At 48.6% G+C, this 24,528-nt stretch overlaps 1 protein-coding gene and 1 long non-coding RNA gene across 9 annotated transcripts in view; one reads left to right on the top strand and one right to left on the bottom strand.

The window, feature by feature from the left end:
- Nucleotides 1–7,544, bottom strand: part of TTC7B (tetratricopeptide repeat domain 7B) — a 241,144-nt gene extending 233,600 nt beyond the window's left edge. For all 6 annotated transcript variants that reach the window (XM_082384497.1, XM_082384498.1, XM_082384500.1 and 3 more), the window contains exon 1: nt 7,287–7,544. In XM_082384497.1, the coding sequence (XP_082240623.1) occupies nt 7,287–7,407 (121 nt within the window). In that variant the 5' untranslated portion in view covers nt 7,408–7,544. The remainder of the gene's footprint in view (nt 1–7,286) is intronic.
- A 154-nt stretch (nt 7,545–7,698) lies between these two features.
- The window catches only part of LOC309625300, a 28,229-nt gene continuing 11,399 nt past the window's right edge, over nt 7,699–24,528 (top strand). For 2 of the 3 annotated variants that reach the window (XR_014242439.1, XR_014242440.1), the window contains exon 1: nt 7,699–16,504. This is a non-coding gene — a long non-coding RNA (uncharacterized lncRNA). The remainder of the gene's footprint in view (nt 16,505–24,528) is intronic. The other variant, XR_014242438.1, reaches the window with a different exon arrangement.

Genomic DNA, 24,528 nt, shown 5'->3' with positions numbered 1-24,528 from the left:
CTTGAGGGCGATGTGAATCAGGAGGAAAGGCCCTTCTGGGTGCAGTGCCTGGTGTAAAGCCGGCCGGCGGCAGGTGCTCTGGGTAAGCGAAGAGGTGCACCAGTTAGAACGCCTTCAGCAGCAAGTAATGACTGAACACCCGACTCAACAAGGCTTCAACAAGAAGGCGTTTATTATCTCAGGTAACAGGAAGTCCAGGGAGGGACCGCTGCAGGCGTGGAGCATCAGCAGCTCGACAGCATGGCCAGGCTCTCCCTGTGTCTCCGTGACCCACGGAGCCCCCTCACTCCTGAGCCGAGTGCCTCCTGGCACAAAATGGCTGCAGCTCCACATCTCAAAAGCATGAACCATTTCCAGGGCAAGAAGAGAGAACGTTCTTCTTCCCTCTTAAGCATGTACGTCACTCTTAAGCGTGAAGAAATCCTTCCCAGAAGCCCCCTCCCACAGCAGATGTCTCTGATGTCTCATGGGCTGGAGCTGAGTCACATGCTCATGCCTCAACCAATGACAGGCAAGGGAGTAGACCCTTGGGGCCAAGGCCCACCTACCATAAAACACATGGCACTCAGAGGGGCCGACAGCTGATCAGGGCTCAATTAGGAAGAAGCAAAATGACTGGAGGCGGAGAATGCTGGATGGACAGCCCCACACGTAAACGCCAGTCCCCGCAGCGCAACACTCCGCAGGGACGGGGTCATCACCGGTACCTTGGCCTTCACATCCATTTTGGAAGGCCCTCAGCCTTGCTTCCTGAAAGACTGGTTCCAACCGGTCAGGAGCCGCCCCTGGTGAAAGTCTGCGGGCCACTTCGACACAGCACACCCAGTGCGGGCTAGGAGGCTGGTGGCCCACTAAAGCAGGAGCACGCCCTCCGCCCTTCAGAAGGACCACCATGGTGCGGAGACCAGGCACATGCCCAGCAGACGGTGTAGGGGAGGGGAAGCGGCCCTGAGCGGGGAGGTGGGAGACGCTAGCACCCACCACCATGAGACAGCCCATGCTATCTCTGCTAAGGGCTTACTCTGTGCAGGCCCCGGGCTAAAAGCACTTTCAGGTGCTCTTTGGCTTGTTTTGTTCTGTTCTCATGTGGTCCTTCCAGCCACCTTACCAGTTTAGCACTGTCATTACAGGTTCACGATCCCTCGTCCATAATTTCCAAAATCCAGACCTCTCTACAAACCAAAAGCTGGGTTTTGTTGTTAACTTACTGGGCAATTAAACTGAACCAACAAAAGGTTATTTGGAGTCTATTTATCCCTTTTGCAATGACTGTTGATATGTTTTAATGCAGAAATACTGCTTGTTTTCTCATGAAGCACTGCCACTAACCCCACGGAGAGTGTCACGTAATGTCCAGTATATACACTGCATTCCGAAAAATTCTGCATCCTGAAACACATCTGGCCCCAAGGGTTTCAGAAGAGGAATTCTGGATGTGTGTCCCCACTTTACACATGGGGTTTCTCAAGGCGGAGTAACACTCTGACCCAGGGTCCAGACCTCTGACCCACTCTGCTCACCTCTGCCATCGCCAGCTGGTGGCTTTAAGGAAGACACCTCTCTCTCTGGGCCTGTTTTCTCATCTATAAGATGGGGAGGTTGGACTAGATCAGTGGGTTTCAAATGTGTTTTTTTAAGCACATTAGCCCTCCTTCAAAGGAAACTTTAAGGGAAAATGTAACTGCTCCAATGAGTGAGGCCTGCCCACCTGGTCACCAGGGTGGTTTCTCGACAGGACAGTGTGAAAACTGCTATCCAATGTGATCTCTCAGGGCCCATCTGGTTCTGACTCTCTGTGGTTGTCTTCTCAGAGGCAAACAGCCTTTTCTGTGGGGGAAGGACAGCTAGGAGGAACCTGAACCAGACCTTGACAGATGGGTAGGCTTCTGACCTGCAGAGAGGACTCTGGAGCCCAACAGCTTGAGCACAGGTGAGAGATGAAAAGCAAGGGGAGCGAGAAGGTTCGGGAGGCCAAACCAGCCAACGGAGGGGGGCGCACCAAGGCGATGGGAGGTCAGGCTGGAAAGGCTGGCTGGCCAAGCGGATGGATGTCGGGAATCCTCCTTCCTCTCCACTCGGAGCCTGAAATTCCTGTGCCCTGGAGGCGGGGGGCAGGCGGGGGGGGCGGCGTGGAGGAGGAGCCGAGCGGTCCCAGCCCCACTGTGTGGAGCCACAAGGTCACAGTCTTTTTGCCGCGACCACAGCGACCACATGCGCCCCAATGCCTAGCTCAGAGCCACCCATGTGCTACTGTTGAAAAAATGAATCTTCTGGATCCAAAAATCAGGACGTGTGGTCTGCCACAAAGGCACATCCTTCAGAGGACAGCAGGACAGAGCATTTGAAAGCAGGACGCTGGCCTGGGAAGGCCAGGAGGGAGCGTCTCCTACGTTTCCTTCCCCTGTGTCTGGGGGCTTCCCGAGAGTCCGCTGGACCCCAGGAATGTCCAAAAACGCCATTCCTACACACTAGGGCCACCTTCTCACCCCGCTGCAGGCTCTCAGTTACACCTCAGCCTTGTTTCCTAAGAAGCCCCTCGGGCGGGCAGAGGGGCCCCCCATCCACCATTACATCTCCCCGTCTCTGAGAAATCTCCAGGGGCCTGAGCGAGCCCAGCCCTCCTCCGAAAGGGGAAGCCACAGTGCCACCCGTGCCCTCCTTCAAACCACAGGAATATCAGCTATTGGCAAAGGCGAGAACCTCATTCTCACGCAAAGGTCTAAGTATATTTCGTAACCAAACTTTGCCCCCCTAAATATTCTTTGTTTCAGGCACCACTTCCTTACCTACCCCTCACCAAGAGGTAATTAAAGTGACCCCAAATCACACCTAACCAGAAGGGCGATGGTCCCTTCAAGGAGACACTATGATTAGGGCCTAATTGTTCTAAGTGAGCTCAGCGACTGAGCCCGTCTGAGACGCTGAGCAGCCTGGGGAAGTGGGGAGAGGCCGACACCGCCTCAGAGCGAGCGGCTGTCTTTCGGGGCGGGTGCACGCTCCAAAAGGCCTGTTCTGTTACTGAAATATGCAGAAGTCTTGACCAGGCACAGCTCAGGTGTGTCATCTCGAGGTCTCCCACACTTTTTCCCAACCAGGTGATATCCAGGACCTGGCCTGCCTTGCCCAGGGTCATGCTGAGTCAGCAGGAGGGAGTGAATACCAGTATTTTGCATATACCAAGTTTAACAATATATCAACTCATTTCATCCTCACAGCCACCCTGATGGGTTAGGAATTATTAACCCTATATTACTGATGAGGAAACGCAGGCTCAGAGATGTTAAGTAACTGGCTCAAGGTCACCCAGCCAGCCAGAGGCAGAGTCCGAATTGAAGCCCAGGGGCCAGATCACTGCACTTTCTCACACAGCAGTGAACCTAAGCACCAGGAGGCTAGAGGGTGACCTTCTGGGGAGAGAAGGCAGCTGGGACTGCCCTCCCAGGGCCAGGGCTGACCTGCGAGCCGACAAGAAGCCACCGATGTGCGGCTCTCCGTGTTCACCCCTGACCCCTCGGGCGGCCACGCCATCTCCAGGCCAGGGCCCCTCCCACTTCCCTGTGCCCACCAATCCCCTGCAGGTCTGGGGTGGGGTCCGAGAGTCTGCACTCCTCACATGCTCCCAGACGATGCCCATGCTGCCGGACCCCTGACCACACTTGAGGTAGCAAGAGCCTGGGCTTGAGTGGACCCTCCCATGCCCCTTAGCTTGTATGTATTCCCATCCCCACCTTCTTGCTGGAACTCATCAGGGCCTGGCATTTAGCTGCCACACATTTTGGTTCCTTGAGATGGAGGGATTAAAAACAGTGACTGCAGTGGGGTATGAGGCAGAAAAGGAACTTCTGGGCTCTGTTTCCAGCTTGGCATTGGCCCTTTTCTTCCTTATACACCTCTTGGCAAAACTATCTAAACCAATTTATCTCAGGGGAGTCAGGCTGAAGCAGCAGGCTCTGAACGTGTCCGCTATTTACCGCCCTCCACGGGGAGGGGCTGCCATGTCCCGAGCACGTAGCTGACGTGCTGAGCGGAGAGGCTCGCTGCAAGCGGGAGCGTCCAGAACGAGTGACTCCCCTGCTCAGAACCTTCCCGTGGCTCCCACATCGCTCAGAGAAAACCCAAAGCCTTCAGCATGACCCATGAGGCCCCATGCCATCTGGCCCTGCCGCCCCTCTGCCCTCACCAGGCTTCTGCCCTTGAAGTCCCCTCCCTGGAACACACTCCACCAACTTAGCTCTTATCTCGGAGGTTGCCTTCCCATCGAGGCCTTCCCCGGCCTCCCATTTAAACCAGCCCCACCCCCATCCCACCCCAAAGCACTCTTCCTTCTTCCCCTCTTTACTCTTCTCATACCACTTACCACCATCTGACATCCTGTACATTTTACTTCATGATTTTATTTATCTGTCTCCCTGCCCCTTCCCTAATAGAATGTGGGCGTCATAAGGGCAGGGATGTTTGTCTGATGTGGTCACTGGTAGATCCCCAGTGGCTAAAACAGTGACTAGCACATTGGCAAGTACTCAGTATTTGTGGAATGAATGAATGAATAAGTGAATGAATGAAGGGCCTGCCTACTAAGGTGTCAGGCTCTGTGGCTAGCCCTGGGAGTCTTTAGACTCCTTTGAATCTCATAACAACCCCTACAAGGTAAGTCTTTTAATCCTCATTCTAAGATGAAACAACTGAGGCTCCGAGTGGTTAAGTAATTTGACCAAGGTCACAGAGTTAGGAAGTGGCAGGTCCAGGACTCAGGCACTGGTCTGGCTGGTTCCAAAGACTGTGCCCTTTTCTGCCTGTGGTTGCCTTCAAGGTAACTGTCTTAGTATGACAAACACGACATTAACTCGCTGTCCTTATTCTAAACAGCAAATGTTTTAGCTTAGGGATTTTGCCAAATCCACCCAAAACTTGAGGTCTAGTGCACCCAGGTGGGTCTGGTGCCCCCAAAGCCAGGAGGAAGTCCCACTGCCAGTCAAGGGAGCCCCCATCAGCCAAAGAAAGGGAAAGACCCTCCTACAAGCACTTCTCTGAACCCCAAAGGAAAGCCACAATAATTCTGTTTTGTTTCATCCTTTTTCTTTGCTTTTTTTTTTTTTTTTAATCTTCCTGAGCAATCTCTTTGACCTTTTCTAGTCTGTGTGACCTTTGGCCATCAATGGCTGCTGCTTACCATGTGGGTTCTGGGGCAGAAATCTCTCTCTCATGAGTTTCCCCAAACCAAACTTGCACATAGACCCATGGACCACAGTGCCCTGTACAACCTGCTCCCCCCGCAAGCCCCATTAATGACTGTGGCTTAGATTCTAGGGACCAAGCCTTGGAAAGGGAGCCAAGCCTAGAGGGGCCGTGAAGGTAAGATCAGCTCAAGCCACTGAAAGCCCAGCTACTCTCTCATTCCAGAGACCACCATAGTTTGAGTTACCCCACCTCCCCTACCCATCATTCTCAGTCACATGATCTTGTCTGTTTTCTTCAAATCACTTCTCACTATCTGAAGCTACCTTGTTTACTATGTCCATATTTGCTTACCATCTGTCTCCTCAGAGGAGGTAAGTGCATGACGGTAGAAGCTTGGTCAGTGCTATTCACCACTGTTGATGCCTGGCACATGTGGGCATGCAAATATTGGTTGAATGAGTAAATAAAGCAGGAAACAAGTGGGTTCTGAAGGGAAAAACCAGGGGGCTCACAAATGAACTTATTTAATCCTAAAATCAACCTGCCCTGAAGGTATTATATGCCCACACAGCTGGGAAGTGACAAAGTAGACCCAGGATTGTCGAACTCTGAAGAAACAAGAAAACTTTGCAGGTACGGGGAAGAGAAGCAAGAGGGCAAGCTCGTGACCCTTACAGGGACAGCAAGGTCAGGCTGCCACTGGGGCCCAGGGGACTGAACACCTTTTCCTCAAATGCTCGCTTAACTGAGAAGAGTCAACATGTTCCACATGCTGAGCCCAGGTAGGTCTGTGCTCCCTCCATGCCCCTGGTATGATCACGGCACCTGCATCTGCCCAGGAAATACCGGCCCAAAGCAAGGTACCACAGTTGAGAGTGCACAAAACCAAGTTCTTATTTTGAGACTCTGATACCATAAAAGGCACAAATATAAACCATTCCTGAAGAGGACACATGACATCCCTCTCCATTTCTGGGTAGTTTGAGGCGAGAAGGTTGAAAACTGTGTGGCGGTCCTTTCTCAGAACAGTGTCATTCATTCATTCTTTCATTCATTCATTTGTTCAGCCAACATGTGCTCACCAGCCTCAGGAAGCCTGAGATGAAATGTGACAAAACCTCTGCCCTCTCGCCAGTGCACTGGTGCCTGCGGTTTTGGCGGGCACTAAAAGACAAGCAAATATTAAGGATACTTGCTTCCAAAACAAATAAGGACACGTGGATCTGTGCTCTGAAATGGTATTTTGGATGCAATTTTGATTCCATTGGGTATGAGAACCAGTTGAGTCAACCGGGTCATAGACTAACTCCAGGCACCAGGTTCCTACTCCTTGGATCTCTCCGACCCCCTCTTCCTCTAGGCCCCAAGCCCCTCACACACCCAACCCCATTTCCCAACATTCTTCAACCACATTGCCACCTCTCTCCACAATATTCTACCTCCTGGCTCCCCTGACTCTATTTCCCCCATATTCCCAAACCCGACCTCCCTAGATGCACAGCTTCGACATCCTACCCTCTGGACCCTGGGACACATCTCAACCTGACTTCCACCACCGCCCCCCACACACCCCAAGCCTGGGCTTCCACCTGGAGCCCCTTGAACGCCATCTGTTTACACAGCATATTTCCCAGGGGTCTCTGCTCACCACCCCCATTCGCAGGAGCCCCGTAAATACATCGTGACTCCGAGTACACCATACACACACCCTGGATCCCCATACATCCACACCCGAGTCCTGAGGACGCACCCTCCCCCCATCGCCTCCAACTTCTCAGAGCCCCTAGGCCGGCCCCTGACCCCCTGGGACCCCAGTACAGCAGCCGACTCCGAGACACCCACCCCCTGACTCCGCAGAAGCCCTCCCTGCACGCCGGAACTCTGGGACGCCCGGCACAAGCCCTCGGCCGCAGGACGCCCCCACCGCGCCGCTCCGCGGACCCCGGGTTCCCGAGGCCCTGGCCCCGCCGCGCACATCTCCGGGCGCAGCGCCCTCGTGACCCGGCCGCGCCCCTGCCCGCGCCCCGCCGCGCCTCGGGGGCCCGGCCCGGCGATCGGCGGAGGCCGCGGCGCCTCCAGCAGCCCAGGCCGGAGCGCCCGGCGCGTACCGTTGGCGATGAGCTTGGCCGACAGCTGCTTGACGAGCTCGGGGATCCGCTCCCACTGGCACTCGGAGCGGCAGCGCTCGATCTCTGTCTCCAGCCGCGAGCCCGCCTTCTTGGTCGCCATCGCGGCCTGGCCGGGCCCGGCCCGCCCCCCCGCAGGCCCCGCAGGCCCCGCCGCCGCCCGGGCGCCCCCGTCGCCGCCTCCCGCTGCCGCCGCGGGCTCGGGCTCCGGCTCCCGGCTCCGCGGCGTAACGGGAGCGCCGGCTGGGGAAGGGGCGGGGAGGCGGGCGGCGGCGGCTGGCGCGGCGGGGCCCCGGGCGCCGCGAGGAGCGGCCCCTACCGGCCAGGGCCGGAGCCGCAGCGCGGGCCCGGGTCGGGGCCGGGGCCGGGGCGAGACCCGGGCCAGGGGGAGGGGGAGGCGCGAGGAGGGGCGAGGTGCGGCGGAGGCCGGGTCGGGGAAGGAGGCCCGGGAACGGGACCTGGAGAGGGTCTGGGGCTGGGGTCCAGATTCGAGGGGGAAGGCGTGGAAGAGAGAGGTGAGGAAGAGCAGGGGCTGTGGCGGTAGGGGTCTGGCCGAATGGGGGCGTGGAGGAGGGAGACCCGGGAGGGAGTGAGGGAGGGAGGCTGAGACTGGGAGCCCCGCAGACCCTCAGGAATAGGGCCTAGAAAGGGCAGTGACCCTGGGGACGGTCACGGGCCAGGCCGGACTAGTGGGCCTGGGGTATGAGGTGGGTGTGACGGGGAGGCCTGCCTGAGCTTGCCCTGCCATCTCAGGTTTCTGGGAGATCCCTCTGGGCCTGGCTTGGCCTGTGCCCCTTAGCAGGCCCCCTCTGCCCCAGGCAGCCTTCGCCCCACCCAGTTCGAGGTGGGTGGAGACTCATCTATCTCAGGCAGGCACAGCACCTGCCCAGGGCTCCGTCAATGTCTGTTCAGGCGAGTTGGATTGAGCCAGGCAAGGACTGCCAGCTCAGATGCCAGCTCCCTTGCCCTCTGAGGAGGATGCAGAGTCCCCAGTGGGGTTTCCTTGTCTTGGTCTTGCAGACAGAGCTGAGGGCAGGTGTCCAAACTGTGCCTTCTTTCAGTTATCCGGTAACTATGTAGTCATCACCTACTATGGCTAGGCCCTGTTGCAGGTGCTGGGGATACAGCAGGAAACTAACCAAATACCTGCCTTGGTTACATTCCAGGCAGGGGAATAAATAAGCAAAATAAAGTAGTAAATTAGAAGGTAAAAGTGGTTAGTTGAAGAAACAGAACAGGGTCCAATGAGGAGAATAAAGAATTGACAGGGTGGTAAGACATGGCCTCATTGAAGTGACATTGGACAAAGACTTGAAGAAGGTGAGAGAGAACATCTCTGGGCAGAGGGTACCGCAAGTACAAAGGCCCTGGAGCATATTTAATGAGTTGGGGGAACAGGAAAGAGACCCAAGTGGCTGGGGTAGAGTAAGGGAGGGGGTCGAAGCAGGAGAGCTCAGAGGTGGGAGTCAGACCTGAGTTCATGTTGGGCCTGCGGACCATTATGGAGACTTGGGCTTTTCCTCTGGTGAAATGGGGCATCCGTGCAGGACTTTTAATGAACGTCATGACGTGACCTACATTTTAGGAATACCACTGTGACTGCAGGGCTGAGAATACTGCCAGTAGTTCAGGAGGGAGATGGTGGTGGATGGACCGGGGTGATAGCTGTGGCGGTGGTGAGAGGGTTGGATGCTGGATACCGCGTTTGAGGATGGAGCTGACAGTCTGGAATGTCAGGTATGAGGAAGCACCAAGCCATGATCAACATCATCCCTTCTAGGGGTGCCTTACTCTAGCTTTCCAGGAGTCCTTACCTGCAGGTTCAACTCTCGTCCCCTCAGCAGCCCTGGGGCTGTTCTTGGGAAGAAAAGACATGGACCCCAGTCAATCAAGGGTGAAGCTGAAACTCAGCTATTCAGAGATGTGAGGAAGGAAGATCAGGAGATGCCTTCTGATGTGACCGGCATAACCTCAGGCACCTCCAAGGACCTATGAGGTGATGAAGGTTGGCCTGATGAGCCTCAGATGCTATGGGCAGCTCAAGGAAAGGGGAAATAGAATGTCAGGGTTTCAACAGAGGTCCCTTTGGGGGCTTGGATTCTTTAGTTTCACCAAGAGGAAATAGGAAGAGAAGTAGAAGGAATCTCCACAGGAGGTATTTCCACCACCATCCTCCACCCCAGACGCTCATATTCTCCTCTTAGCATGGAGGTCTGTTTCTCCAGATGCTTGCACAGGATGTTCTCTCCCCTCTGGTCCAGGAGGGAAGTTCCTGTGCATTCTTTGAACCCAAGCCAAGGGTCACCAAGAAGCCTTGCTCAACATCTGACAGATCCTGTGTGATCCCACAATAGTTGCTCTTTCCCTCTGTGATAGAGCTTCTTATAACAAACTCTGTCATATAATGACTGATGTTTATACTGTCTCAGTTGCCACACTGTAAGGTAAATTATTGGTGTCCATCTCTCTGCTCCCCCGCCAGCTGATAAGTTCCAGAGACAAGGCCTGTGTCTTCATGAGGGCAGAGTAGACCTTGACCCTTGACTCAGCATGTGCTGCCTGGGCAGTGGCATTTAATAGTTCCTGCCTTCCCCGCCAACAGTTCCTCAACTGTAATACCTACCCTGTAGAGTTGATTGTGAATTAAATGAGGAAATACAGGTAAAGCACTTAGAAGGGTGTTGATAGACCATAAGAGTGCAATAAATGTGCCCTGACATTCCATGTCTCTGTACCCCTTGCACCCAGTGTAGGGTCTGGCACAGTGTAGGAGCTTGAATGAAAGAGTGAATGAATGAATGAATGAATGGACGAGGCTGGAGATCTCCAAGGTCGAGAATCAGCCTGCAAATGTTTTCCTTCAGGATTTAACACAACAATAATAAGTGACTACATTTGAGGCTTCCACCTTCACAGCAGGCCATCCTGGAAGTGACGGACACCCACCAGCGTACCCTTCTGACCATCTGCCTGAGCGCTGAGTTTGCTGGGATATGGGGGTTGGGAGCAGAAGCTGATAAACATTGTCAGCCTGACAGTTGGGCTCCTTGGTCTCTGGGCTCATTCCCACATCTGCGATGAGTTTTGATCCTCACCCATTGCCCGGGCTGCTCTGGCAGCTGCCACAGCAACCCCGGAGATATACAGATGATCACAGGGGGAGAACGTTCCCAAATGGTTTTCCAGGTGAGTTTACCTGCAGGCGGCACTCAGGGAACCTCAGTAGTAGGATGTCGTTCGTGCTCATAATAGTAATTAAACTGACATCTTTTTTCCAGGCATTGCTGTTCCAGGTTTGACAAGGATGTGAAAAATCACAGGCTGTAGGCCGAACCCAGCCTTGAGGCCTGGCAATGGCTGGCAGGAAAGGAGCTAAGTGGAAGATGGCTCAGGAAGTCTGACTCCAGGATTATTCCTGCAGGAGAGCCGGCTTGCCAGGAGCCATGGAGATGGGCTAAAGGTTCAGAGCAAAGGTCAATGCAAATGGGGATGCCTCGGTGGTCTGGAAACGTCCCAGTCCTCTTACCCCAAAAGCCTGGGCCCCCTGGGCAACTAGAATAAGGCAAACTATACTTCAATTAAAAAAAACAAACAAACACCCACAACTAGAATAGGGCAAGAGGTAAGCAGAGGGGAGAGGGCTTGAGAAAGAAGGCAGGCTGGGGAGGGGCGGGGGAGCCCCGGGGAAAGAAAGAGCCTCGAGTGAGCAGGGGCCTGGCCTTTGCCCTTGTGCCTCCCTCGGCCTGGAAGACCCTTCCCACATATCCATGTGGTCCCCTCCCTTCATTTAGGTCCCTGACCCAAGGGCACCTCCTTAGAGAGACCTTCCCGACCACCCTTTCCAAACCCACTCCCTGCCCTTCCCTCCACTCTCTGTCCCCTTACTCAGCTATAGGCTTCTGCTTGTCACCACCTGATTCATATTTATTAATTTAGTGTTTGTCTGCCTCCCTCACTAGAATGTCAGCTCCATGAGGGCAGGGATTTTTGTGTGGTCTTGTTCACTGCTGCATCCCCAGCACTGAGAATGGTGCCTGGCACGTAGTAGGTGCACAGTAAATATTTGTTGAATGGCTGAATGAGTAGAAGGAAGGTGGTGGGGCTGGAGCTGTACTCCAGGCAGACAGGCCCGCAGTCAAGTGCAAATCAGCTTGCTGAAGCATATGGGTCAGGTTTGAGGGGGAGATGGAAATCCGGAAAGAGGAGATGACAAGGGGCCTCAGTGTGCTAACAGAATAATTGCTGCTAACCTTTGACCTCACCATGCCAGGCAGCAGCCCTGTCATCTGGCTGCCTGAGCGGGGAGACTCCCCAGAGCCCAGGGGGTGTGCGCCACGCGTGCTCGGTGAGCCCTGTGGGCGGGCACTACAGCAGTGCTTGTGACGAACTGGGAAACCAGCCACAGTGCTCATGCTTGAGTCATGATAGCTGCAGTGCCTTTGGATGTCTTTAATTATGAAGTTTTTGACACCTACAAAAACATATAATCAAGAGGCGCCTGTATAATAAAATAATAAAGTGAACACCAGGGACCCAACTGACCATCTCAGAGTTAACCACAAGTTTGATTTTTGTGTTGATTACATCCTTATTTTGTATTTTAAGTAGTTTTATCACCAAACATTTCCTGCCACCCCTAGTAATATGAGTGTGATATGTAACCTGATGATGCTGTTTAGTTTCATGCTTTCTAAAATGGCGTCCTGTTCTGTAATTTGCTTTGTTGCTCATTACGCGCCACGGTTTGTCCTTGTTATGCGTAGCTGTGGTTCCTTCCTTTTCTATAGTGTGTAGTACTCCACGGCATGGAGTATATTATCCATCCTCCAGGTTTATCATACTTCAGTGCCCAGGTTTGCTTTTACGAATGAGGCTGCTGTTTATAAAGCTGCATCGCTGCCACTGTTTTGAGCAGGGTTTCTGAGGATGACTCAAGATGGCTCTGTGCCCCTCCCCTCCTTAAAATACCCTGAGGTCCCCTGACTTTCTTCCCAAGGGCCACCTGCTGCTGCCCGGAGCCATGGTTCCCACTGTAGGAACAAACCAGTGAGATCCTTGCTGAGCAACCCCACTGCAGGCACCGAGCTGGTGTTTCCAATTAACCATCTGTTGCCATTTGAGAGGGACAGCCAGATGTAGGAGGCTGGCTGGCTGGCTGCTCAAGGAGGGAACCAGCACGGCATGACCTGAGTGCGGAAACCACGTTCCTGCGTGGCCTTCAGCTCTGCAAGTCCGGAAACACGTGGGCGCTCCAGGGTGCTCCACCTGCCCCCACTAATGAAGTCCACCAGAGGCCCTCGCTTATGCTCCATGCCAAGTTCCATTTATGATGGAAGCCGTCCCCCAGTGCCCCATACCCAGAGACCTAGTTCCCAGTGTCAGGACGCTTGCAAAGCTGAAATGCTTGCTTGGAGGTTGCTTGGTGAGTGTGGACTTGGAACCAGAGAGAGGAAAGTCTCAAGAAGGTCATTACCCAAGCCCTGGAAAAGCTCTGTGAGCCTTCTTGGTCCCATTCCTGAACCACCTCTCTGGGGCTGAGAATATCCATGTGTCTGAGATCTGTGTCCCCCTGCCCAGGATGAACCTGGAATAGCTCTGAGACTTTTCACTTTTCATCTCCATTCATGATAACCTTGCCTAGGCTTTGGACACCATAACAAAAATCAAGTTAGTTTTCAGTTTAGTCTGTATGATAGAAATCACTTATCTTTGTGAGTGTTTTTTTCACACTTAGAGTTCTGGGGATACTTTCCTGTTACCCTATATATCACCTGTCCTACCTTCTTCCAGAAAGGCAAAGAGTGGGCTTATATGTCTAAATGAACAGCAAAGTAAAGATCAGAAACTACACAGATATAGGGGAGAACATTATACCTGTCACCAGGGAGGAAACTGTTTCTAAGAGTGTGAATAGGATGCTTTCTGAGCTTCCTAGCAGACCAGGCACCGAAGAAAACACATGGAGGGTTCTGATTTGAATAATGCAATTGATTCACACTTCTGGAGTTTTAAAGGGCAATCGGGAATTAGGTAAGCACAAGGGATCTGTTTGTTTTTATGGAGTTGTATTGGGTTGGCCAAAAGGTTCGTTCGGTTTTTTCCATAAGATGGCTCTAGTAGCACTTAGCTGTCTTTAACTTCATTTGAAACAATTTTGTTAGATTGTATGTGACAGCTGTCATATCAGCGTGCATTTAAAAAGAGACTAATCAAAATTGGTGAATTTTTGTATAGCCATTTTAATGTTGAAGATGGATGAAAAAAGCAACATTTTCGGTATATTATGCTTTATTATTTCAAGAAAGGTAAAAATGCAACTGAAACACAAAAAATGATTTGTGCAGTGTATGGAAAAGGTTCAGTGACTGATCAAACATGTCAAAAGTGGTTCGTGAAGTTTCGTGCTGGAGATTTCTCGCTGGACGATGCTCCATGGTCAGGTAGACCAGTTGAAGTTGACAGCGATCCAATCCAGACATTAATTGAGAACAATCAACGTTATACCACGAGAAAGATAGCTGACATACTCAAAAAAATACCCAAATCAAGTGTTGAAAATCATTTGCACCAGCTTGGTTATGTGAATTGCTTTGATGTTTGGGTTCCACATAAGTTAAGCGAAAAAACCTTCTTGACCGTACTTCTGCATGCAATTCTCTACTTAAATGTAATGAAAACGTTCTGTTTATAAAACAAATTGTGACAGGCGATGAAAAGTGGATACTGTACAATAATGTGGAACAGAAGAGATCGTGGGGCAAGCAAAATGAACCACCAACAACCACATCAAAGGCTGGTCTTCATCCAAAGAAGGTGATGTTGAGTATATGGTGGGATTGGAAGGGAGTCCTCTATTATGAGCTCCTTTCGGAAAACCAAACGATTAATTCCAGCAAGTACTGCTCCCAATCAGACCAACTGAAAGCAGTACTCGACAAAAAGCGTCCAGAATTAGTCAACAGAAAACTCATAATCTTCCATCAGGATAACGCAAGACCGCATGTTTCTTTGATGACCAGGCAGAAACTGTTACAGCTTGGCTGGGAAGTTCTGATTCATCCACAGTATTCACCAGACATTGCATGTTCGGATTTCCATTTATTTCAGTCTTTACAAAATTCTCTTAATGGAAAAAATTTCAATTCCCTGGAAGACTGTAAAAGGCATCTGGAACAGTTCTTTGCTCAAAACGATAAAAAGTTTTGGGAAGATGGAATTATGAAGTTGCCTGAAAAATGGCAGAAGGTAGTGGAACAAAAGGGTGAATATGTTGTTCAATAAAGTTCTTGGTGAAAATGAAAAATGTGTCTTATTTTTACTTAAAAACTGAAGGCACTTTTTGGCCAACCCAATATTAGCAAACAGTTGTGAAGTTTTCATTTCAAACACTTTACTAATAAAAACAGTGAGAAGTCTCATTTTGTGTGAAGGAGCCTCATAAACACAAAATCTGCATCTGTTAGGAACTGCGAGTGATCTTCCCCTGCACAAGGCAACTAGCGTGCAAGGTTTCCACAGTTCAATTCAACAAACATTTATTGAGCATCTACTATGTGTCAGACCATGTTAGGCCTTGAGAATACAAAATTGTATAAAGTATGATGCCATCCCTCAGGAACTCATGGTCTAGCTGGAAAGGGGACAAAGAAGTGAACAGTAGCACTGCAGTTGGACTCAGATGAGCATTGGGGGCTGCAGGAGCCCTTGGTCCACCTTTGTTGGTGGGGATTCCAGGAAGTCTTGGAGGAGGTAAACTCTGAGCCAAGCCTTGCAAAAGGATTTCAGGTCTAGTCTGCTTGCCAAGTCTCCCCATCTAACAGAGTGGTCCTGAGTTTTCAAAAATCCTTGACTCAAAAGAGGGTCATGGCATTCAGACACTTCAAGCACCAGACCACCCCCTATGTCAAAGGAGAAAAAATCCACAGCCTGGTCTCCTTTCCTGTAGCAAAGAACCTGTTGGTCAGAAAGGTTGGGAATGAAGGCTCACCCGAACTGCTGGCCAGCCAGAGAAGCATACAAACACTTCGGATTGCTTCCTTACTCCCAAATTAGATGCTTGCAGTACTGAAGCCATGCTCACTGCACAAAACTTTCCCTAGGGACTCGTGGGCTTTCCAGTCTTTCCAGCATTTGGGGCTCATCGCTGGATAAGAAGAGCAGGAGGCCTGGGTCAAGTCCGGCCTCTACCCACCAACAACTGGTTTGTGATCAAGTACCCATCAATTTCTTCTTTTGTAAAATGAGAGCACTGCTCTGGGAGATTGTAGTCCATGATTCTATCCTGTCAAAGTGGGAGTTAGGCAGTTGCTAGAATGCGAGGAAACCTGGAGTATCCCGTATTAGTATGTGGGTTCTCCTACAGGCAGAGGTTCCTGGACTGCAATGCTGCTCCGAGCTCTCGGGGGGGGGGGGGTGTGTGTGTGTGCAACACTGAAGTTGCAGTTGGAGCCCTGGATCTGATTTTCATCTCTGTTCACCAACCAGCTGTGTGACCTTGTGGGCGCCACCTAATTACTTCCCAGGGAAAATGTGGGACAGATGATCACTAGCATTCCACAGTAAATTCGGGCTTGAGAAACTCATCCACTGAGATGCAGGACAAAACTCGTTCAAATACACGATTAAAGTAAGTGGGAAATGAGTGCGATCTGCCAGGTACCTAGGAAAGGCTGAAGACACCAGCTAAACCTCAGCGATGCAGCAAAGGTCAGCGCAGAAAACCAGTACTTTGGCTGGCTGAGAGGCACACTCAAGTCTTTGTCAGAAAGCAGAATTTTCCTTCTGAGGTATCTGTTGTTTGAAGAGAAGCCCTCAAGACTCGAAGACGAGGTTAAGAACTCAACCCGCCTTCCATCTAGGGGCGGGGCCCGCGCAATTTTCCCGAGCTCTAATGGAAGGGGAGGGTCCGGCGCGGCGGCAGCAGCCAATGAGAGAGTAACCCGATGAAGTCATGGAGTTCCTCAGCGCTTCATTGGCGGATCCCCGAGGCGCCGGCGCAGACTGCAAGGCGGGTTGGCCAGTGGCAGCTGGGCGCCCGAGATGTAGGAATGGCAGGGCGAGTCTGCAAACTTCTGCCCAGCTTTTATTTACCCTAAGGGGAGAATCACGCGATGAGAGCGTCTCTTCTTGAAGGGAGAAATGAAAATACCCGGAAAAAAGACCTCTTACCCACCCCAAAGGCTGGATTTACTCATCCTGAGGTAACGCGCATTTCTTTGGTGAAAGTGGAAAGTTTGTTTTGTTTTAATCCAAACACACTGATTAATTAACCACTTTAACCGTTTAGTGATACTGAACAAACATCCCTTGGCTGGTCACCTTTTATTTCCCCATGGTGACACTCAAGGTTGGGAACAAAGACATTTCTGACGTTTTGAAACATTTAAAAACCGTGATTCTCAAACCGTGGTGTACAGAGGGATCCAGAATGTAGGTTGCACACATCGAGCCCCACCCCCTGTTTCCAGTCCTTCTGACTCTGGAACCTGCAGATTGAAGAAACTGGGAGGGCCAGGAATGTGGACCCCACTTTGGGAACCAAGCATTTGAGCGTCATCAGAGCTTGTTACAAATGCAAATTCTCAGACTGTGCCCCTCCAGACCTACTGAATCAGAAACTCTGAGGTCTAGCCCTCTGTGTTTTAACAAGTCCTCCAGGTGGTTCTGATGCACCTTCAAGTTTGACAATGGCTTTAAATCAACTCCTCATGACCCTTGAGACTGCTTCAGAACAATCTGAAGAGTTACCCTGCAGTCTATTCACTCCTGCACTCCCAGACTCTTAGGCCTATCTGGGGGCCTGTAGTCCAGTCCTTCTGGGGTAGGTAATTTTGGATGCCTGCCCTGTTCTCACCATGAAACTCCAGGCTCCTCACCAGGGCTCCTAGCAGCTGCCATGGTTTTGCCTACAAGTAATTGGACCAGAGATGCACCTGTGACAGTGCTTTCCTAGAATTGATTGAGATGGTTTCTGTGAGTGGCTAGACCCTAAGGGTGAGCATGGTACCCAAGGGCAGCCTTGTTCTGCCATATGGCCTGGGGAGCAGAGGAAACTGGTCTGCAGAAGGAAGAAGAGGAGTGAAGCAGACACATAGGTCCAGAGATGGGGGGTGGAAAGAGAATCCATTCCTAGAAGCCCTCCAGGCCCTGCACTACCAGCCTCTGCCTACTTCTCAGACTTAGGCCGCTGACTCTGGCTCACGGGACTCCGTTAGCTGAAGAAAAGATCACTTTCCCAACCTACCTGAGGCCCTGCTGCCTTCCAGCCTTTAGGTAGCAGGTGATTCCTCAGCCTGTATTCTCTGATAACAAACACCCCTCCTGACTGACCCATGTGGATTCCTGAGATTTGCCACCCAGGGACTCTTGAGGGATTCAGCTTTGTTTTACAGACAAGGAAACTGAGACCCAAGTGACCTGCCCACGGTTATGTGAGCACTAAGCTTGCAGGCCACTGCTGCATCCCCAGGGGACTCACCCTCATGACCTTGGGTCACAGCCCAGGGCTCTCACAGGAAAGCAGTCAGGTCAACCTCAGGCCTTTTCGCCTCCTCTTACAAGCTTTTAATAAATCAGTTTCATTTTCAAAATACTGCCCAGAATAGTCTATGGTCGGCAGAAAGATGCTGACAGCACTGTCTATTCTAGGAAGTTATTTTATTTTCTGATGAACTACAGTGGCAATGGACGGTTTGAATGTCTGTTGCTGAAGGAGCTTGACAGATGTTACACTGGTCCTCACCCCACCCAGATTTCTTTTTTAAGATGTAAAATGATATGATCTAGTAATTCCACTTCTGGGTATTTATCTGAAGAAAATGAAAACACTAATTCAAAAAGATAGGTGCACCCCTGGTTCATTGCAGCATTATTTACAATAATAACCAAGACATGGAAACAGCCTGTGTCCACACACAGATGAATAAAGAAAATAAGAAAATGCAAGATATATGTGTGTGTTATATATTATATATATATAAATATTACTGAGCCATAAAAAAGAATGAAATCCTGCCATTTGCAACAACATGACTGCACCTTGAGGGCATTGTGCTAAGTGAGATAAGTCAGACAGAGAAAGACAAATACCATATGATCTCATATGTGGAATCTAAAACAAAACAAAACAAACTCATAGATACAGAGAACAGATCGGTGGTTGCCAGAGGCCAGGGGTGGGGTTGGGAGAAGTGGGAAAGGGGGTCAAACAGTATAAATTCCCAGTTATAAAATAAATCAGCTATGGGATGTAGTGTATGGCATGGTGACTGAAGTTAATATTGTTTGTATATTTGAAAGTAGCTAAGAGTAAATCTTTTTTTTTAACATCTTTATTGGAGTATAATTGCTTTACAATGTTGTGTTAGTTTCTGCTTTATAACAAAGTGAATCAGCTATACGTATACATATGTCCCCATATCTCCTCCCTCTTGCCTCTCCCTCCCACCCTCCCCATCCCACCCCTCTAGGTGGTCACAAAGCACCGAGCTGATCTCCCTATGCTATGTGGCTGCTTCCCACTAGGTATCTATTTTACATTTGGTAGTGTACATATGTCCATGCCACTCTCTCACTTCGTCCCAGCTTACCCTTTCCCCTCCCCGTGTCCTCAAGTCCATTCTCTACGTCTGCGTCTTTATTCCTGTCCTGCACCTAGGTTCTTCAGGACCATTTTTTTTTTTTAGATTCCATATATATGTGTTAGCATACGGTATTTGTTTTTCTCTTTCTGACTTACTTCACTAAGAGAGTAAATCTTAAAAGTTCTCATCATACGAAAAAAGTTCTCATCAGTACTTTGCCTGAGTGACTTTTACCAAACTCAGAGATCGTGCTGGTCAGGGAAGGCAGGGGGAAAAAAGAATAGAATTACTAGCTGCCCTTACTCCTGAGAGGCAGAACAACCATTTTTCATGTCTTATGGCCACCTGGGATCTTTATGGCCTGTCCTGTATTGGGGGAATTCCCCGCCTGATGAGGCGGAACCCTCCTCCCACTGGAGAGGCTGAAGATGCCAGGCGCTCACTGTGCCAGACTCCCTGGTGGCTACAATGAAGGTGGGTAACAGCTCTGCCAGGCAGACACCACTCAGAGTCCAGGGGCGGCTGCTTCCGGATTCAGTTGAGGTTGCTCTGGCAGCTGCGGGTGGAGTTGGTCCAGGTGCACCTGGGTGCCCACACCCAGCAGCGGCTCCCAGAGATTGTGAACCACCTGAGATTAATTCCATTTCTGCCTAAATCAGCCAGAGTTGGTTTCTGTAGCTTTTAACGGTGAACAGGACTGAGGGATGAGGCTTCCCAAAGGAGGGCCGGACACTGGCGGGGCTAGACAGGGGGCAGGTGCCCAGGTAGAAGAAAATGGCATTCGAGCAGGGAGAGGTGCTGCGACACACTGTCCTTCAGACCGAGTCACACATTGTGCGGAGGGAAGAGAGTCACATTGCAGGTCACAGCATCCTCCAGCTCCTCACGGGGGTTACAAAGGGTCACAGGAATCATGAACGGGCTGGAGGGTTTTCCTGCAAGTCTGGCTTCTTTCCCTTTGACGCTTTCTGAGCTTTTCATTCAAGAATGCTGGGCTTTTCCTTTGTGGAAGAGGAGGTTGGGTTAGGAGGGAAAGGTTAAACTTCCTGAGCCTCTGCACAGGCAGCTTCTTGGGTTTGACTGGGGAGCCTCAGGGTGCACCCCCGCTTCCAACGCCAAAAGTTAAATCCTTCACCTAACGTGTTACTTAACTAGGGGTGGATTTCCTTCCTTCCTCCCTCCCTCCATCCCTCCCTCCCTCCCTCCGTCCCTCCCTCCCTCTCTCTCTCCCCTTCTTTCTTCCTTCCTTCCTTCCTTCCCCCCTTCCTTCCCCTTCCTTCCTTCCCTCCTTCCTTCCCTCCTTCCTTTCTTTCTGTATAGCTGATTTACAATATTGTTTTAGTTTCAGGTGTACAGAATAGTGATTCCGGTGTTGGCTTTTTTGCAGATTATATTCTGTTATGAGTTATTACAAGATATTAGATATAATTCCCTGTGCTACAGAGTAAATCCTTGTTGCTTATCTATTTTATGTATAGCAGTTTGTATCTGTTAACCCCATACTCCTAATTTGTCTCTCCCCCCTGCTCCCCTTTGGTAACCATAAGTTTGTTTTCTGTGTCTGTGAGTCTCTCTCTGTTTTGTATGTAGATTCATTTGTATTATTTTTTAGATTCCACATATAAGTGATACCATATAGTATTTCTCTTTCTTTGTTTGACTTATTTCAGTCAGCATAATATTCCATGGGTCCATCCATGTTGCTGCAAATGGCAAGATTTCATTCTTTTTTATGGCTGAGTAATATTGCATTGTATATACTTACCTCATCTTTTTTTTTTTGATTGTGCTATCTTATTCTTTTTTAAATTTATTTTTTATTGAAGTATAGTTGAATTACAATGTTGTGTTAATTACTGCTATACAGCAAAGTGACTCAGTTATACATATACATACATTCTTTTTCATGGATATTGAATATAGTTCCCAGTGCTATACAGTAGGGCCTTGTTGTTTATCCCTTCTACATATACCAGTTTTCATCTGCGAATCCCAAACTCCCAATACAACCCTCTCCCACCCCTCTCCCCCTTGGCAACCATCAGTCTATTATCTATGTCCCTGATTCTGTTTCTGTTTCACAGATAGGTTCATTTGTGTCATATTTTAGATTCCACATATAAGTGATATCATATGGTATTTGTCTTTCTCTTTCAGACTTACTTCACTTAGTATGATAATCTCTAGTTGCATCCATGTTGTTGAAAATGGCATTATTTTGTTCTTCTTTATGGCTGAGTAGTATTCCATTGTATATATATACCACATATTCTTTATCCATTCATCTGTTGATGGACAGAGGTTACTTCCATGTCTTGGCTATTGTAAATAGTGTTGCTATGACTACTGGGGTGCATGTATCTTTCTGAATTAGAGTTTTTAGTTTTTTCAGATATATACCCAGGAGTGGGATTGCTGGATCATATGGTAGCTCTCTTTTTAGTTTTTTAAGGAACTTCCATACTATTTTCCAACTGGCGGCACATTACATTCCCACCAACAGTGTAGGAGGGTTCCCTTTTCTCCATACCCCTTCCAGCATTTATTATTTGTAGACTTTTTGATGATAGCCATTCTGACCAGTGAGGTGATACCTCATTGTGGTTTTGATTTGCATTTCTCTAATACTTAGTGATGTTGAGCATATTTTCATGTGCTTACTGGCCATTTGTATGGCTTCTTTGGAGAAATGTTTATTTAGGTTTCTGCCCATTTTTTGATTGGGTTGTTTGGTTTTTTTCAATATTGAGCTGTATGAGCTGTTTGTATATTTTGGAAATTAATTCCTTGTCGGTTTCATCATTTGCAAATATTTTCTCCCATTCTGTAGGTTGTCTTTTTGTTTTGTTGATGGCTTCCTCTGCTGTGCAAAAGCTTGTAAGTTTGATTAGTTCCCATTTGTTTATTTTTGATCATATTTCTTTTGCTTTGAGAGACTGATCTAAGAAAATATTTCTACAATTTATGTCTCAGAATGTTCACCCATGTTCTCTTCTAGGAGTTTTATGGTGTCATGTCTTACATTTAGGTATTTAAACCATTTTGTGTTCATTTTTGTATATGTTGTGGGGGAATGTTCTAATTTCATTAATTTACATGTAGCTGTCCAGCTTTTTCAACACCACTAGAAGGGATTGTCTTTTCTCCATTGTATATTCTTGCCTTCTTTGTTGTTAATTGACCATAGGTGCATGGATTTATTTCTGGGCTTTCTATCCTGTTCCACTGATTTATATTTCTGATTTTGTGCCTGTACCATATTGTCTTGATTACTGTAGCTTTGTAGTGTAGTCTGAAGTCAGGGAGTCTGATTCCTCCAGCTCCATTTTTTTTCCTCAGCCCTGCTTTGGCTATTTGGGGTCTTTTGTGTCTCCATACAAATTTTAAGACTTTTTTGTTCTAGTTCTGTAAAAAATGCCACTGGTAATTTGATAGGGATTGCATTAAATCTATAGATTGCTCTGGGTAGTATGGCCATTTTAATAATATTAATTCTTCCAATCCAAAAGCACAGGATATCTTTCCATTTCTTTGAATCATCTTCATTTTCCTGTATCAATGTTTTCTAGTTTTCAGCATATAGGTCTTTTACTTCCTTGGTTAAGTTTATTCCTAGGTGTTTATTTTTTTGATGTAATTTTAAATGGTTTTTCTTTTTTCTTTTTTACTTTCTCTTTCTGATATTTCATTATTAGTGTAAAGAAACACAAAAGATTTCTGTATATTAATCTTGCACCCTGCTACCTTGCTGAATTCATTTATTAGTTCTAATAGTTTTTGTGTGTAGACTTTAGGGTTTTCTATATAGAGTATCATGTCATCTGCAAACAGTGACAGTTTTACCTCTTCCCTTCCAGTTTGGATACCTTTTATTTCTTTTTCTTGTCTGATTGCTGGGGATAAGACTTCCAATACTATGTTGAATAGAAGCGGTAAGAGTGGGCATCCTTGTCTTGTTCCTGAATTTAGTGGACAGGCTTTCGGCTTTTCACTGTTGAATATTATGCTGGCTGTGGGTTTGTTGTAAATGTTGAGATGTGTTCCCTCTGTACTCACTTTGGTGAGAATTTTTATCATGAATGGATGTTGGATTTTGTCAAATGTTTTTTATGCATCTATTGAGATGATTGATCATTGTGGGTTTTCTCTTTCATTTTGTTAATGGGGTGTATCACATTGATTGATTTGTGTATGTTGAACCATCCTTGGGACCCTGGAATGAATCCACCTTGATCATGGTGTATGATCCTTTTTATGTATCGTTGGATTCGGGTTGCTAATATTTTGTCAAGGATTTTTGCTCCTATATTCATCAAATATATTGGCCTGTAGTTTTCTTTTTGTGTAGTGTCTTTGTCTGGTTTTGGTATCAGGTGATGGTGGCCTCATAGAATAAATTTGGAATAGTTTGACAAGGATAGGTATAAGTTCTTTGTAGTATGTTTTGTAGAATTCCCCAGTGAAGCCATCTGGTCCTGGACTCTTGTTTGCAGGGAGTTTTGTAAAATTACAGATTCTACTTCACTTCTAGTGATCAGTCTGTTCAAATTATCTATTTCTTCTTGACTCAGTCTTGGCAGACGTTATGTTTCTGGAAACTTGTCCATTTCTTCTAGGTTGTCCAATTTGTTGGCATATAACAGTTCATAGTATTCTCTTATGATTTTTTGTATTTCTCTGGTATCAGTTGTTATTCCCCCTCTTTCATTTCTTATTTTGTTTATTTGGATCCTCTCTCTTTTCTTCTTGATGAGCCTGGCTAGAGGTTTGTTGATTTTGTTTATATTTAAAAAAAAACAGCTCTTGGTTTTATTGATCTTTTCAATTTTTTTTATCTCTATTTTATTTATTTCTTCTCTGACCTTTATTATTTCTTTCCTTTTGCTGACTTTAAGTTTTGTTTGTTCTTCTTTTTCTAATTCTTTTAGGTGATAGGTTAGGTTGTTAATTTGAGATTTTTATTGTTTCTTGAGAAAGGCCTGTATTGCTATGAACTTCCCTCTTTGAACTGCTTTTGCTTCAGGGGTGGGTTTTCTTTTTACAAGGAAAGATATAGATTAAAATAACACCCCCCTGCCCCAGCACAGCTGTTAATATTTATGCCTTTGATGGGAGCAACAAATTCCAGTGGAATGGGCCCTTGCAGCTCTGAGTGCATTAGAATGGGCTCCTGAGCCCAAGCCTCTGGGGGATGCCACCCCTGAGCAGCTGAGGGGCTCCTCTAGTGAGACTTCATCCAACATGGGGAGGCGCTGATGCATACTGGGGGCCCAGAGATCAGGTCCTTTCTTGGGAGCAGAGTTTGAGCAAGCAATGGGAATGGCTTAAGTACATAGAGGAGGAAGAGGAGGGAAAGGCCTCCAGAAGGCAGGGGCAGAATTTGGCACCCCACAGACAGGCCTCTCTCCCCTGCTCTCAGGGACTGGGCTGTGGGTCTGTCATCTTATCCCTAACCCCAGTTTAAACCATCAACTTCCACACAGCCCTGTGTGCAGGTCCATGTGAACGAGCCCAGGAGACATCTGCCCACACAGGGGGCTTACGGAGAACAATCTGGAAAGAGTGGAAGCAGGACAAGTTACCCCTGCAGCACTTACCATCCTGAGCACTCAAACCAGCATCTGTCACCTGCTCCCTTCTGC

Source organism: Balaenoptera borealis (genome assembly GCF_965194805.1).
Source record: "Balaenoptera borealis genome assembly, chromosome: 3".
NCBI classification, from domain to species: Eukaryota; Metazoa; Chordata; class Mammalia; order Artiodactyla; family Balaenopteridae; genus Balaenoptera; species Balaenoptera borealis.
Note: the sequence above shows the minus strand (reverse complement) of the source record. Positions and strands in the feature narration are given on the sequence as shown.